General features: G+C 41.2%; 1 protein-coding gene across 1 annotated transcript in view; it reads left to right on the top strand.

Moving 5' to 3' along the window:
• Positions 1-1,800: 1,800 nt before the first annotated feature.
• The window catches only part of mrc2 (mannose receptor, C-type 2), a 28,883-nt gene continuing 13,486 nt past the window's right edge, over positions 1,801-17,197 (top strand). The window contains exons 1-9 of the mRNA XM_075453881.1: positions 1,801-2,108; positions 8,226-8,624; positions 11,014-11,187; positions 11,323-11,487; positions 14,902-15,015; positions 15,269-15,412; positions 15,520-15,711; positions 16,072-16,226; positions 16,385-16,489. Of these exons, the coding sequence (XP_075309996.1) occupies positions 1,982-2,108; positions 8,226-8,624; positions 11,014-11,187; positions 11,323-11,487; positions 14,902-15,015; positions 15,269-15,412; positions 15,520-15,711; positions 16,072-16,226; positions 16,385-16,489 (1,575 nt within the window). The 5' untranslated portion in view covers positions 1,801-1,981. The remainder of the gene's footprint in view (positions 2,109-8,225; positions 8,625-11,013; positions 11,188-11,322; positions 11,488-14,901; positions 15,016-15,268; positions 15,413-15,519; positions 15,712-16,071; positions 16,227-16,384; positions 16,490-17,197) is intronic.

Genomic DNA, 17,197 nt, shown 5'->3' with positions numbered 1-17,197 from the left:
CGTCCGTGGTCAGGACTGTAAACCCAGACTGTGATGTCAAATGTGCTCTGACAGTTTTGAAAGCGGGATGCCTTTAAAGATGAGCACTGTGTTACGGCAGTGTGGCGGTCAAATGGTGACAACATCCTAAATGCTGGTCGGTGTTTCTGAGTATTAAGTTACCACATTTACACCTCAAGAGAAGGTGAAGAACAACATCAATCAGTCATTTTAAAATCCAACTTTCAGTGAGTTCTCATTTGAGCTGTCTGCAGTCGCATGCCACTTCATACTTGACAAACTAGGAGTTTGAACATGCGTGCAGAACGAGACAAATTGTAGTTTTGCTATGTTTCGGGTAGAAATACCAAGCAGCAATCATATTGATAGGAAAAAGCAAGCAGGAATGCCAGTAATTTGATGATAAATCCCTGCAAAGCTTAGAATAGCAAACTAGTCAATAGTAATGCTGACAATACTGTAAAAGGCATAGAGGACCACTTGTTTTTGCTGTGACAGGACAGTGCACAAGTTGAGCCACATTGAATTTCTTTATATATTGCCAGTAAAATGAGAAATGGCTCCAAACGGATCGTATAAATCTAATGAGCTTTAAGTCAATATTTGGTCTGAGCTCCTTTATTCTCCAACACAGCCTGAACCCTCTTAAACGAGCTTTCTGTCATCTCTTTACGTAGTCTTCAGGAATAGTTCTCCAAGCTTCTTGAAGGACATCCCAAAGCTCTTCTTTGGATGTGGGCTGCCTTTTGTTGACCGTTCTCTGCCAACATGATCCCACACTGCTTCAGTAATGTTGAGCTCCGGGCTCTGGGGAGGATTCATCCCTCCATCAGACCTGCTGCCACTGATTTTCAGCCCACTTCTTGTGTCCTTTGGCACAGCTCAGCCTTTTCTCCCTGTTTCCCTTCCTTAAGAACGGCTTCCTGACAGCCACCCTTCCATGGAGCCCATTTCTGATGAGGCTTGGGCCAACAGTTGATGGATCAGCTGAAGGTCCAGATGCATCTCTCAGGTCTTTACTGTCCTATTCCTTAAGGAAATCACTTTTTGGTACTGTTCATCTGCTGTAGATATTTTTTTTATTTTTGTCCCCCACTTGTCCAGTTTTCTTTTCCAGGACACCCTGCACACATTTAGATTCTCGGCTAACGCTCTAATGGATTCATCTTGTTAGTGCGAAATTACTAATACCTGTCAAACTGTGTCATCTTTGGCATTTTTGTAAATTAACTTTAAAAAAAAAAAAAGTAGGAGCAAGTTATGTGTTATACAATTCAAATAGGTTATCTGTCTCTTTTGTTTAGACACAACACTAAATCACCCCATGGGTCAGAGTTACATGGCTAAAAAACTGAACAGAAAATGAGTGAAGAAGCGGCCAAAGTCCAAAGAAAAATCACGAAAGATCTTCAGAAAGCCTGGAGAACTATTGCTTAAGTTCACTTTAAAACATTACAAGAAAGTCTGGCTGCTTGGAAGAAAAATGCAAAGGACAAAAAGTTGATTTAAATCTCTTCCATGCACAGCATTAGTTAATAGATTGAACATAAATTTGAAGTACGTTATAGAGGTTTTGTTTAATAAAAGTACAGAAAAAGTTTTCTAGGGGAAAACTATATGAATAAAAGACAATAACACCGTGAACCAATCAGATCACCAGTGCCAAAGACTGCGGGTGGCTTCAGACTTTCAAAGAATCTGTAAACAGGTCTTTATTCCACTGAGGTGAACTCAACTGACTCACTTTGAGAGCCACACAAACCCCCCACACACAGGCGCGCACACACTGTGCTGCTCCATTCATCTCAGCCTGATCGGACTGGGAGGCAGACGGAGCTCTAGCGGCCAAACTCGCCCTCAGCTCTGCATCAGCCGTCCTCTCAGTTAAACACTCGGCCGGTTGCTGCTCCGCTTCACTTTTTTTAGCCCCTCGTTCGGGTTGTTTTTGCAGCGTGTGCGTGCGTGTGTTGTGGCTGTGAGCATGCAAAGCAACGAGCGGCACCGACACAAGACCTCGGGGGCAACATGGACAAATCGTCAACTTTTATTTTACAAATGCACTTTATATTTATTCATCTTTAGTCTGGAACTGAAGAGGAGCGTTACGGGTGAGGAAAACAAACAAACAAAAGACTACTCAGTTGATTTGATTCACCTAGAAGTCCTGAAATCGGCAGATGTTGAACCTATTGTGCATGCCTTCGTTTTGGCAAAAGCTTCCACTCTGAAAGTGCGTTAAAAAGCTGCAGGTTTGGGATTTTGTGTTGTGGAATGCTACGACCCAAAAGTCCGAGCAGTGAGTGGAACCAGATGTGGAGGCAAACGGGGGTGGGGGGGTGGGGGTGGGGGGGGGGGGAATAGTTTCTTTTTTCTTTTTTATTTGATTCAAGCTAGAAAGAAAATGAATCATTTGAAAACGCAAAGAAAAGCACATCTCTCCTTGTTTATTTTTCTCCCTTTCTTGCGGATGGGTTGCTTTTTTAGGTTTTGTGAAGTCACAGATTGCGGATTGACGCTTCATTTGGCACCCTGGAGGCAGATGTGACCTTTGCATCCTATTACAGGCTGCTATTAACACACTCAGCCCATCCTTTAGAGCTACCAGGCCATCACCACACCTAAAAACCCACCTACAAATTGGACTGAACACTTATGTCACCCTTTGTTTCATTCCATGAACTTTTTGCCTTGTGATCACATGTCTGTCTCCTGAAGATTTCTCACCTTCACCATCCTGTCCGTGGCTTTTACTGAGGGACTCAGGAATTACTGTAAAATCTTGGTTGTCATCTCTTTTTACTAAAATAATCAGAACAGTTTACATAACCGGCAGAGTTACATTTAGTATGATTATACGAGTATCATTACCTAATCGTCTATTTTTTACTTCTTTAGAGAATCAGACATGATGTGGTTTACAATCTCATTCCTTACTACAAGATGCATATCCTAAATAATCTGGAACTCTTTTTTTTTAAAAAGCTTAGATTCTTTGTTTGATTTGCTATCAAATTCCCCATTACTGAGAAGGAGAATTCTCTGTCATCCACTTTATTCAAAATAGATGAGATGCAAAATGATATACAGATTTGTTTTTTGAAATGCTGCCTCTTTGGATTTGTCATGAAAATTGATTTGTAATTCCCTGCCAGCATAGTTTACCCTTGAAAATCTCTGATATGAGACATTTGAGCATGTTGCCACGAGCTTTCATGAGCTCTTTGTTTTGTCCTTTGGTAATCGGATGTGCTTGTGGAATACAAAGGAGAACAGATTAACTGTAAAGTTACTGATATCCAGGGAGATTTAAGGCAATTTTCTTCTTCATAACTGGCAGAACTTCAATACGGCAGGTTATTTTGGGCATGTATAGACTAGTTCAGACCAACATGGTGTGAGATTTCAAACAAAATTTTAATCCTTTATCAACACGGCACTGAGAAAGCAACCCTGAGATTTTATTTAGAAAGAGTAGATTTGTTTTTACTTTAACAACATGTCTAGCTCTTTCCTCATTCTAAGTTAACTGTTAAACCCACGCTGTGGCACACTGTCATCCCATCATATTGTGCATATGTGTGACTGAGAGTTCTTATTGTGGTAAATTTGACACAGACTTTCCCAAAGGTTCCAGTTTGCTCTGTTTGTGTGGGAGTGGGTGCAAAATGCAAATATTCTCTTTTTGCCAAAAGTCCTTCTCTCTCCCCCGTGTTCTCGGATGAGGTCAAACCTATCCACAGTTTGGGTTTCTTCAGAGTCCAGACCACCATAAACACCAACCAAACAAACACAGCAGGCTGGAATTTCCTGCCTATTTGTTGGTTGCCTTTTTGTCACACTGACCAGCTAAAAGTCTATTGTGTGCGTTTTTATTCCAGACATCTATCTAAATAAGTTTCGGGAAAAGTCTTTTGTTCAAATGTCAGTTTAGATCTGTAGATCAGATGAAAATATAAAAAAAAGGGGATTAAAGAAAACAATCCTTCCACGTAGTGGTAGCAGCAATGATGTGATAGTCTACCACAGAATGAAAGGTTGGTGGACTCACAGTATTTCAAGCTAAGACTTGCTATTGATCAGTCACCGAAGTAATGTTCTCAAACCTGGCCCAACAGATGACCAGGAAGAGGCGGTGGAGATTCTGGGAATATCTTCCCCCTTTTGGCAATTGTTGCTGGTTGTTCTTGGCTGCAGGTTTCAGCCTCTCTCTTAGGTAGAAAACTGTCTTTAACGTTGAATAAAGGGGTGACTGTCAGAAAAAAAAGAGGATGAGATCCCAGCAGGAAAGCTGTTGTGGCAAAGCTTTCACAGAGCTCAATGGCTTAAAGTTAATCTCGAATTCTGCACTCTCTCTGATTACCCGGGAGTTTTCTTACATCAAACATCCAGCCGTGTCCCATCCAGAATGGAATTACAACTGCGTTTTTGAATTTACTTCTTGCTTCATGGGACCTATGCTTCAGTTTGTCTCAAGGTCTGAGAGCTCCTCTTGTCTTTGTATTAGCAATAAAGCGAACTCTGTGCAGTGTAATGCTTCTTTCTGAATAATTGTTTTCAGTGTGATGGCTGTGGTGAGGGGCTGTGCGGCGGTGTGGTGGTTAGCACTGTCGCATCACAGCAAGAGGGTTCCTGGTTTGAATACCTGCTGGGGGGCCTTTCTGTGTTCTCTCCAGGTACTCTGGCTTCCTCTCACCATCCAAAAACATGCATGTTAGGTTAATTGTTGATTCTATTGAATTGACCGTGGGAGTGAGTGTGAGTGCATGGTTATTTGTCTCAGTGCCGCCCTGTGATGGACTGGTGACTTGCCCCCCTCCCCCGCCCCGCATCTATTGTTTTCTTTTAAGAGGGCTTTAATTATCACTGTGAATATGACAAGAGGATCCGGGTAACTATTTGGCATTATTACTAAAATGACTGAAAATGTCTTTTTTTTTTTTTTTTTTTTTTTTTTTTTTTTTTTTAAACAAACAAATCTAACCAGAAAGTCCTATAAGTAGATGGATAGAAATTTCAATAGTGGCTCCTCTGACAATCTGGCAACAAAAGCAGTAGAAAATAGCAGATTAAATGACTAAATTTAGACTTTGGGAAATTGGAATGCTAATTTCTAATTTCATCTGGTGTTTTGCAGTTCTACTTCATTATAAAGGACATTAGCTGATAATAAAAGGAAATTTCTTCTTAGTTTTTGGCTTCTTATTTGTCGATGAGGAAACTTGGAAGGCACTGACCTGATAGAAGTTCAAAGCATTTTTGCATTTTAACACTCAAAGAATCCAGCAGACATTGATTTTCCACAGAAATGCTTTTCTTTTTTTTCCCTCTCCTTTTTTCCCTTTTAATTTCAACCCACTCTGAATTGTGTTACGCTCATAGGAGTGACTTGTGGCAGAAGGAAACGGTTTTCCCTCCGAGGCAGCTAAAGCCTTTTGATAAATGCACCAGTGCATGGATTCAAGATAACTTTAGACTTGTTTTTACCACCCTTTTAAGACTGAAAGTTCAGTTGTTTTTACTCCTTGGATGAACACTTCTATAAATAGGGTCAACTCTGTTGTTTTAAATGTGTTTATAGATAAAGTTGGATTAGATTGGATTGGAAATACAGTACATATATATATATATGTATATATATATATATATATATATATATATTTATGTGTACGTATATTTATATATATGACCATTTATTCATTGAAATATTGAATATAATAAATAATATAATTCAAAGGTTCAGTGCATCAAAAAAAGAATGTTTTCACACAAGGGAGAAGGCTAAAAAAAAAAACAATACTGGATGTCTGTGGCTGAGGCAGCACTGTGCTAAAAACAGATGTGTGCATGGGCACAGAAACACTGCTGAAACCACTGTCAGTGAACACGGATCGTCACTGCATACACAGATGTTAAAACAGAAAGCTAAAACTCTACTCGGCAAAGAAAAAACTAGTAAAAACAAGAAACAGAAATGCATGTTGACTAAGCCCTTACTCAAACTGGGATTGTGTTAATTCCTTATGAGTTGTTTGATCTTACCTGCATTAGACAGCAGCTAGAGCACCCTCAGTTTGGAGAATCAGGCAGAACTCTGACTATTAATGTGGGAGCTACTCACAGAGCCACAGAAGAGCTAATAATCTGCATCTAAAACATGTGCAAATGCAATATGTGCTGAATTTGAAAGACTATAAAATTAGTGAAAAAAGCCTGTAGAAGCTAAAGAAAAATCACCATCTTTTAGATCTCTTCCATATTAATGCTAAACACCGAGCTATCTGGTAGGTCTGAGAAGACAATCAGATGCAAAAGTAACCCAGGAAGAATTCACCATATATATTATTTGCTTGAATGGCTATGAAATTGAGTTGTTCTAGAAGGTGAAAATCTGCTCTTCTGTGGCCCCCTTCTGCATAGCTGTTAGCTTCCCCCGTCAGAGATTCTCCCCAGTACTCCAAACTGAGAGTGCTCTGACTGCTGTCCACTGCAGCCAACTGACTGTTCATAAATACATAAATACATAAATGATTCATAAATACAACCCACTTCAAAAAACAGAAATATCTCTTTTAACATTCCTTTTTGAACAGGACTGCTCCAGTTTTCCATTGAAGAATTGATTTAACACAGTAGGAAACTGTCATTCAACATTTGATATATTGTTTTTGTACAGTTAGAACTTAGTGTTTAAATTAAGTTCAAATCTATGCATTCAGTGTTATTTACATAACTTACAGGTTGTTTTATTTCAGTGTACTATTATTACACAGTACAAAACACTTTTAAAGTCCAGCTTAACTGCTCTGCCTTAAGGCTCAGACTTTTCTACCGACCATATAAATGAACAGTGCCTGTGAGAAACTAAACCACAAAGTGCATGAAGAGGGGTGTGTCGGTCCTCTCCTCCAGATTACAGGGATTTTTATGGCGCTCTTGATGAGACTCCATTGTCTCTGTGTTCGTAAAAGTAGAACAGGAGGTTTAAAGTGTTTTAGCTGAGAAGCAGGAAACCAAGGATTTGAGCAGACTGACTTGCACATACACACACACACATATATATATATGCTGTATTAGGGTCATGTTTTTCAGTGAATGTCCAGCCATCTTTCCCAACCGTCCAACTTCCTGCCCTCTCACACGAGCCTGCAGAGTAGAAATGCTGAGGGTCTTTCTTTCTCACCACAATTTCAAGTCGGAGAAGGGAGGTTCTGTTTATTTTGGAAATTTTATGTTAAACTATCTTAATTTAGAGTAGCTTCTACACTCCTGCTAGGTAGGTCTCTTCTCCACTGCTACTCTCATGTACTTGAAAATCTTTTTGGTTGCTTGTCTCTAAATCCGTACAGGAAGAGTCTAAATTAAAAAAAATAGAAAAGCAGGAATGGAAGAAAACCACATATTTTAGAGGAAAAAGGGTGTTGCTTTTATTCCCGAAATTCTAGTCACCGAGGCTGGCGTCCGGCCCCCAAAGATGTGATAAGTTCAACATTGCGTTTTTTTCCATTAGCACTATTTTTCCTTAGGCTTTTGTAAGCATGTGTGGGTAGAGCTGCTCTGCAGGAAGATATAGTTCCTCTGAGAATCATAATAACTAATGTCAGTACAAATATCAGCATGAGGTAGTGACAGTTCTGCAAACTGATAAAACATCCACATTTCACCACTGAGGGCCATCGCAGTTTTGTCAGAGTAATCAAATGCAGACCTGTTAAGATACTCACCAAGACCAAGAGTAAAATGAATCAGTCAACCTGCAGATTCTAAAGATAAAAAATAAATATTTATCCCTTAAAAAAAAACCTCATCTGCTGCTTCCTACACAGTCAAACTCAACAGAACTGTACCCACAAACTATACTAAGCAAGATGAGAGGCGATTCCAGGTTGAACATTTGGAGCGACACCTGGGAGTGATCAAATGTGATCACTAACCTTGCATTGAAAACAAGGCCAGCCACTTCTGACAGTTTCTTGCTCGTCATATCCACAATACCTTCCTACAGCATGTAATGTCATGTTATGTTTGCACAGTAGTTTAGGGTTGTATTGAGATTGCCGGAAAGTTCATATAATGTTCGTGATCCCACAACTGAAACTAGTTCAAACCAAGCTTTGTCTCTTTTATTGGCGATATCGATCCGGCTTCTGACCTCTTAGCTGTTACCACAAGGTTTGGTTTTCAACAGCGTTATTGACTGCTTGTGTTGTTTCCCTCTCTCTGTGCAGCGCCACTGGACTCAGACGATTTTGCTTTCTTCCTTGAGGGCACCGATGGGTGCTTGGGGGTGATGTATAACTCTGTTATCGTGACGCCATCCTGTGAAGAACCCCTGCAGCGCTGGAAGTGGGTGACTCGAGGGCGTCTGTTCAATGTTGGCTCCTCATTGTGTCTGGGTGTGACCACTGGTAACGTCACCTCCACAGAAAGGACAACTCCTTTGGGCGTGTACGCATGCGATCGAGAGCCCCCCAAGGTACGCTGGACCTGGAACTGTGGTCAGGTGCTGGATATCTTCAACAGTTATCTTAAGTCCTCACCCTGGAACTCGTCCTTTACCTCATCCATGACATTGAAATGGAGACTGCACGGTGATGTGCAGGACCTGTGCTCCAAAACATATCGAGGTAGGCATGACTGTAATCTGATTAACTCAATGAATAGTCTTTAGACTTGTGATCAATTTCTGTGTGTGATCATAAAATCAAACGGTTTTCCAGATACACACTTCCAGAGTCCCTTGAGCTGCCTGAAAAGGTGCAAAATACAAAACTGAAAAATCAGAAAAATTAAGTAAACAAACAGAAAACACAACATTGGACCATAATAACATTTCATGAATAATTTCTGATATTGATTCAGAAAAGTCGACATTATGCATTATCATTTTCAGCCGTTGAAAATTGTGTTTCAGTTGTATTGTTGAGGTTTGCTAGATGTTGAAATCCTGAAATATGTACACATATTTAATGATTAATTTTTATAAAGTTTAAAACTTTTTTTTTACGAGAGGTGTAAAAGATAGGAGAAAGGAGAAAAAGTGTTGAAGTTAAGACATAAATTCACAACAGGACCTAGATCCACTGAGCTTTTATTCCACCCACTCAGTGGGGAGTTCTTTCGTGGGATGTAACTCGTTATAATTTTGGTTTGAATCGTAATAACTTTTATTAAAATTGCAGAATACAGCATTGGCAGTGGTGGACCGCAGTCTCTGAGCTTCTGAGCACTCGTGTAGTTTTTTAAATGCTGTATTTTGTGGAAAATGGTATTTCCTGTTTGTTTGTTTTCTTCGGCTTATTATTTTTCTGTTTGTTTCTTTTTCTTTTGCCTAATATTTAGCATCTCAGTGCCATAATAGCATTTTTAGTCACAAGTTATTATGATTGCGTGATCTAGATCCACACCTTCTGAACTTGGTAGGGTGACGATATTCTATTGGTTGCAATTTGCAAATTATACTACTGGATATCACTATATCATACACACCGGCCCTGTAAGCTAATAAGACACAAATGAGTATATTTTCTCTTATTTCTCACTGGACTTTCATAGCACTGGAGGACTGAAAGTCTTAAAGCACGGATGTCAATCTCCGGTCCTCGAGGGCAAATGTCCTGCAGGTTTCAGATGTTTCCCTGCTTCAACACACCTGATTCAGATCGAGGTCTCATTAGCTGGTCAGCGTCCTTCGGGGACCGGAGTTTGAGATCCCGGTCCTAAAGTGAACCCTTAAAAATGAGTAACTGGTTGAGCCTCCTTTGGCAGAAGTAAGCTGAGAACATGATTCCAGTAGCTGCGGATCAAATATGCACAGTTATTAGAAGGAATTCCTCCACACAGAACTACTGAAGCTTCATCCATTAATAGGATGGTTGGTGGTTTAATCCCTAGCCCTTGTGCTCCCTTGCAAAGTCTGCAGATGTGTTGAACATTTCCCCAGAAACACATGAGGTCACACAGTGACCCAGTGAGCTGCCTCTTCCTGTGTGTTTCTGCCTCTGTGTGGCAGATAGACTGACTGTTTTGGTCTTGCCAGCTGTATCTGATCAAATGGATAAAGGAGAATGTAGCTCTTAGGGGATGTTTGAGGACAAGTGGTGGCCTGCCAGTCAGAAAGCCAAGGAAAATACTGCCGATATTTGTAAACAGACAAAGCTGTTGTTGCCCTCAAGAATATTTGTTTTTATATATAGTTTTCATTTCAGATTAAATCTAACCACTGTGGTTCGCAGCTAAACCTCATTTCCGTTGTCAGGACCATTCTTAAGAATATCAAATGTCACGGTTGTTCTCAAAGAACGACTGCAAAGCTCAGTGAGCTAAAGTCTGTTGTGAAATTAGAAAGATAGGCTGTGCTTGACTGCAATTAAAACCAGATCTGCCTCAGACGTAAGACCAGAAAATCTCCCTTCGCTTTACTTTTACTTTCATGTGGCAAGTGAACCGGGTGCTCTGACATTTTTGACTTTCAACCACCAATCTTCACAAGTTTCTTTGTGAAGACAGCTCACTGCTGGAGAGGAATGCCTTCGACATTAGTCAGCTCCACTGCAGCCAGCCAGTGGTGGAGCAGAGAGCAAAGTCAGAGAGGGAGCTTCAGAAATCTTTCCTCCCTCTTTAACGTGTCTGCCCTACTTTCCATCCGCCTAACTTGTTTTGGTAACACTGCTGATCCAGCCCCTTGCTTCATCTCTCTTGCCCTTTATTTTACTCTGTACTATGCTTGTGAAATGTAGACACTATAAAAATAACCATATGGTATTTTGTGTGAAATTTAGCAGTGCTCAGCTCTGCTAAAAACATGAGCATTTTTATTTTTCCACCATTCCTTCTGCTGACCGCTGTTTGACTTTACTGTTTTGACTGTAACATCATCCCCTGTTTTTGCCATGTGTATGATTACACAAGCTCCTGAGAAAACATATAAGGCATTTCAGTTCAGCAAAGTTCACCACCATAACTTCAGACAACACAAGCAAAGTATTTAAAGACTCTCCTGTGATAACTCTCCAGAGATCTATACAATCCAGGGGAACTCTCACGGCCGGCCCTGTTACCTGCCCTTCCTGTATGACGGCCAGTGGTTTCACAACTGTACGAGCATCGGGCGTGAAGATGGCCACCTTTGGTGTGCGACCACCTATGACTACGGCAAAGATGAGCGTTGGGGATTCTGTCCTGTCAAGAGTAAGTTATCAAACTGTATTCTTTGATGAATTAATTGCCAGAATCTCAGCGAGTTTCACCGGAATGTCTTTTCACTAATTTACTCTTTCTTGTGTTTTCTCCAATTGTCTTTTCCTCCCTTTCTTTCACTGTCAGGCAGCGGCTGTGAGACATTCTGGGATACTGACCCACTGACAGACAGCTGTTACCAGTTTAACTTCCAGGCTACGCTGTCATGGAGCGAGGCTCGGCTCAGTTGCCAGCAGCAGGGGGCAGACCTGCTAAGCATCACCAAGTTGCACGAGCAGACCTACATAAATGGTAAAATCAGAGTTTGCACTTACACATTTGTAAAGTCTAAGTTTAAAATATGCATTGATTAATACATTGCCTCATGCTGTTTTCTGGTACACGACATAATAAATGATCATGGATAGACAAGAACATCTCAAACAGAAATCTGCACTGAGCAATCGACTAAATGATTAGCTGTTACATTAACTTCTGATTGACTACCACTAAAATAGGAAAACAAAAATTCAATATGTAATTTGGATTTTGTGGGATTTTTTATTATTTTCTTACTCAAAGTAGGTGATCATCTCCGAATCAACAACTGTAATAACTTTAACTGACATTTCCCAAAAAATCTTCACAAAACCCAGAATAGATGCAGTATTTGAAACCCAACTGGCTTGCAAATTCACTCCCAGTAGGCATTTTGGCTCTATATCCAGAATTAGACTTTGTTTTGTCTGCTTGTCTCGAACAACTTTTCGATAATGTACCCATCATGGTGTCACGTGTCGGAGGTGGCGAGGAAGAAGGACCCAGGTGCAGACACAGATTGGAAAATGAAAAGAAAACTATTTATTTCAAACAAAAGGCACGGCAAAGCTGAATAACAATTACTAAAAAAACAAAACCCAGGAACTGACAAAACCGACTGGGAGCAGGAATGAACTGGGGAAACAAAACCAAGCAGCACCAGCAACACAAGAGGCCAACCTGATGAGAACAGAGGATCTGACAAATGTTAGGAGACTAAATACTGTGGGGAGAGTGATTGGTGAGCGAGTGCAGCTGAGGATAAGTGAACACAGGTGAGATGGAGGACAGGAGGACGGAACTGAGGAAAAAAGAGAGGAAGTAACACAGCAAAAAGACAAAAGACACCGATCATGACACACGATGATTGTGGGCGGGGGAAAATCAAAGCAAAAGCAAACAAAAACAATGGCCCTCATTTATCAAACTTACGTAAGACAAAAAACATGCGTAGGTCGTGTGTACATTCTTTTCTGCGCAAAGGTTGGCATTTATCAAATCCATCGTGAGCGCAGGAAAGATGAAATCGCCACGACAGGTCTGAGGCCGGTGTACGCACTTTTCCATTTTGACTTGCGGTGACTGCAACACAGCAGCGTCACTAGTGCGTGCCTCGGGAGTCGCAACAAATCCCTTGGTTAAAATTACAGACTTATCACTTTAAAGAAGGCCCATGTTTTATTTGACTTCAACATAAATATAAACATGAACGCAAATTAAATAAATTAAACAAGTACAACTCCGTAATTGGAAGAGTGATGGCTCATTATTCAACCGCGCACTCTCACACCGAACAGGAGAGGCGCTTTAACACTGCGCATTCGCGCACGCATGCCACTGTGGAGAGGTAGGGCTCCTAAAGCTGGATCTGTCTCTCGGCTGCGGGGGGAACCCTATACGCCCGAAAAGGTATGCAATATTATTATTGCATGCGGGGATCTCCATAACATTGCCCAAAAAAAGGGAGTGCCATTTCCAGATGTACATCCAGAGGACCGCGCACCCAGAGATCCCTACCACCAGCCTGCACAGCCAAGAGCGCTCAGGTAAGCATTCTGTTATTCAAGGAAAAAAGAAAGGAGAACAACGATTTCTTTCAGCATTTATTCTGTGACTTCAGTGTTTCATTTATGTCTTTCAATGTACTGTCGATAGATTGCATGGTGTGTGTTAAAGCCATCATCCACTTCACGATCTCTGTTTGTCTTTCTAGGACCTCTGTGGTCAACACGGCTGGCCGGTGTGACGCTGCAGACCGGGGGGCAGAGGCAGAGGCTTCGGATGTTGACGGGTCCGCGTATTCGTCGCGCGGGTCAGGTTGCCCGGATGCCACTTCGGATTCATCTGTGAATGAAAAATATTAGTTTGATTAGGAACCTCATTTGTGTTGAATATTAAAGCAACTGTTTTATTTAAACGTCTTGGGTGTGCAGTCATTCTTACCATTCTCGAGCTCTGACATGGGCGCATCAGTGTCAAGTTTCCCTGGCACGCCCGATGAGGACGTAGCTCCGATCAGGCCAGCCACCCTCTCCTCCAAGGCACTCAAATCCAAACCTGGATCGGACCCCCCCCCCCGTTTGTGACATGCTGCGTCGAACGGCTGCGACCTTCTTTTTTTGGCCAATTTCATATCGGACCACTTCTTCCTGATCTTATTGGAGAAAAAGTAAAACATCGTTCAATTTTAGATTTCATTTAATCTGGAGTTTATCACATTTTATTGACCATCACAGTAGGGGAAAATACATAACTCGTCCGGTCTGCGATTTACATCGCCAACGCTGTTGACAGCGTTTTGCCGCCTTTCGTCTATCCATGTCGCAAACTCTAGAGGTGCGGCCTCTCAACCCCCTTTTGTAGAAGGCGTGGTTAGGATCATTACGATGGATTTCAGCCGCCGGATTTATCAACAGCCGCTCGGTTTTACGATGGGATTGGTGTGGTACGCATGTTCTGTAAATCTCACTTGAGCCTCTGCGTACGACGAGTTCTCCGCTCATATATACGATGCTTTCTACGACGGCTTGATAAATGAGGGCCATTGTCTTCTGGCCAGAACTGGGGCTTTGCTATGTGCAGACCATTTTTATAATAACTTTCAAAGAATTTTAGATGTATCTTGGAAAGAGTCAGTCTGGTGGATTTGATGCAAAAAGAGGTTTATTGTCTGCAGCAGAGAAAATGCTCAATAAGCTAAAGATTACACCATAAAGAGGATACCTGACAATAGTTTTTATTCAGCACGAAGCTCGACCTAACAGAGAAAAATTATCTTCCTCGATATTTCTACATATTTAACATATTTGCCCTGAACTCATAAAGAGTGTGTATTCTAAGTGTAAATGATGTAAATATGTATATTCCTTATAGATTATTTTATTGTTCAAAGCTGTATTAATTTATTCCTGTTTTACTGTTTTACTGTTTTCTTTTATATTTATATTTATTATGCACTGGCCAGAGAAGCACTGCAATTTCATGGTATACCTGATGTGCAATGACAATAAGGACTCTATTCTATTCTTGAAAAGATTTTGATGATAATTGTAGTCTAAATTAAACTAAATTGCTTGTAGACTAGGACTAGGAGAGTAGTCCAATTTAACCGCCTAATTTAGTCAAAGTCCTTGTTCCACTTTATTGTGCATGTTAAAGTACTTTAAGCTCTGCAGTTTAAAAAAAAAAATCTACATACAGACGGTGCTATATTTAATAGTCAAACAAAACTGTCGAAATCACACTTTTCCTCCACACTGAATAAACATTATATTATGGTTGTTTGAAATGATTGTTAGAAATGTTTCTTGTGTTTTGTATTCTTTTACAAAATGCTCAGAATTTTTTTTTTTATTTCCATAATATTTCATGTCATTTAAAAATGATTTGAAAAATCCTCTGTTTTAGGTTTACTCACTGGCTACAGTGCTGCTTTGTGGATAGGCCTCAATGACCTTGACATCAGTGGAGGCTGGCAGTGGTCCGACTCCTCACCACTCAAGTATCTAAACTGGGAGCCAGGTTAGCCTGTAAAAACAATTCCGGCTTCTCTGTCTTTCTGATGCATCTCTTTTTTAAATGTTTATTCCCACAGAGGGCTGAGTGAGCATGCATACTCACTTTTAGCATTGCTCAGCTCTCAGTTATCACATCCACTTGGCAGCTTTCCAGGGCAACCGCAGAATTTTACTGCTGCCCCTCAGTGCGCAGGGGGATTGGCACACTGGCATCAGGGGTTTTCTAAAGAGTTTGTCATATTTTTCCCCAACTCCAGAGCAGCCAAATCACGCCGAGGAAGAAAACTGCGTAGTGATCAGAACCGAGTCATCGGGACGTTGGCAAAACCGCGATTGTTCTGTTGCCTTGCCATATGTATGTAAGAAGAGGCCCAATGCCACACTGGATCCCTTCACTACAGGTCTGTGTATCAGCCTTTACTCCAGTCCATTAGACAAAACACATCATCTGCAGTCCCACCACTCCAAAATCTCCTTTTCTATACGATAATCTGTTTTGCTTCCACAGATTCATGGGCAGATGATGAGAAATATGAGTGTGATGTGGGCTGGCAGGCTTTCCAGGCTGGATGCTACAAGCTTGCATCAGAGAAGACCGACTGGAATGCAGCTCAGAAAACATGCCAGAAGATGGAGGCTAACCTGGTCAGCATCCATACTCTACCTGAGCTAGAATTCATCATGCGTAACCTGAAGAAAGGTGATTTAGCACTGGACCTTTGTGTGCAGTTTCCTCACTGTGTTTGTTCACTGTTTTTGAAATACCCAACTTGTGTTTTTGGCAAAGAAAAATGGACCTTTGTGAGATCACTGCTTTCAGAGGCCTGTGCTGCCAGAGTTTCCACTAGAAGCTGGATTTTAAAGGAATAAAATGGATGTTGTGACTGATGTGTTCCAGACAGAGATGACGATATTTGCTGTGTAAAAGAAACAAAAATCCTCCTCTGCAAAAGTAGTTAACCAAAATCTACTGAAGCGTTCCTTGAATACTGTTGCCCAGGTTCTGTTTTCAGCAGAGAGGAGCAAGATTACTTATTCAGATTATCTCTTTCTTTTTTAGACATTGACCAGTTATGGGTAGGGCTCCATGACACCGATATGCAAATGGATTTCCAGTGGACTGACCACACACCTGTCATCTTCACCCACTGGCATCCATTTGAACCCAATAACTTCCGCAACACGCAGGAAGATTGCGTCTCCATGTGGGGCTCGGTGAGTGACCCCCTCCTGGACCCTCAGGCTGACCCCTGAAAGTCGGAGCCTTAATCACCCAAAAGTAACAGATGCTTACTGTCAGCGAGTCTCCTCCATTTGTATATATTGACCATCTGTGCTCTTTCTTCCTGTTTGGGTCTTGTCATTATATGCAGGAGGGCCGCTGGGATGACAGCCCCTGTAATTTGACTCTACCCTCCATCTGTAAGAAGCCAGGAACAAAGAGTGATGGGAAGCCACAGCACCAAGACTGCAAACAAGTATTTCAGCTTTTTAAGAACTTCATGCTTCATTAACATTTCTGTTCATGCTTGAGATTTCTTATTATTTTATGCCTTTCTCCCAATATATATTTTATTCATATCTTATGCATTCCGGCTGCTAACAGTCTGTTGTGTTGCCAGGAGCATGATTATTACTCTAATCATTTCAGCCGCTCCTTCTCTCTTGACCTCTTCTCTCAGAGGTTCGCTCTTACATCTCTCATCCTTCCACAGTCACACCTGACTAAATTCACCCTAGGGACATGTGCCATTCTCTTTGCTCAACAAGTATTTAACCAAATTAAAATGTATATACGAGTAAGGACAAGTTTGTCTCTTCACAGTACACGCAGCAGGAATGGAGTTCATGATCTTGCCCACTACCTGTGCTCAAAAGAATCATCTGCATCCGTCTCTGATTATCCGGTTCACAATTCGCTTCACATGAAAGTTTAGGCCTCGGAAAATATTCACTCTCCACGTTGACTTTTGATAAAATCATAACAACTGTAAGGATAAGTCACTGTGTGTCAGTGTATCTCTGTGTCCTTTGGATCTGTTTGGCAGCCTAATTTTGCTGATCTCTGATTTATGATAAAGGGTCATGCTGTCAAGCTGTTAGCATCAACAAAGTAAATAATCAGAGCGATAGTAAAACACAGAGTTAATACTCAAGGCAGCATGTGGCAGCTGCTCTGGGCGCCT

Source organism: Odontesthes bonariensis, chromosome 21 (genome assembly GCF_027942865.1).
Source record: "Odontesthes bonariensis isolate fOdoBon6 chromosome 21, fOdoBon6.hap1, whole genome shotgun sequence".
Taxonomy (NCBI): Eukaryota; Metazoa; Chordata; class Actinopteri; order Atheriniformes; family Atherinopsidae; genus Odontesthes; species Odontesthes bonariensis.
This window is presented reverse-complemented; position numbering and strand designations above follow the sequence as displayed.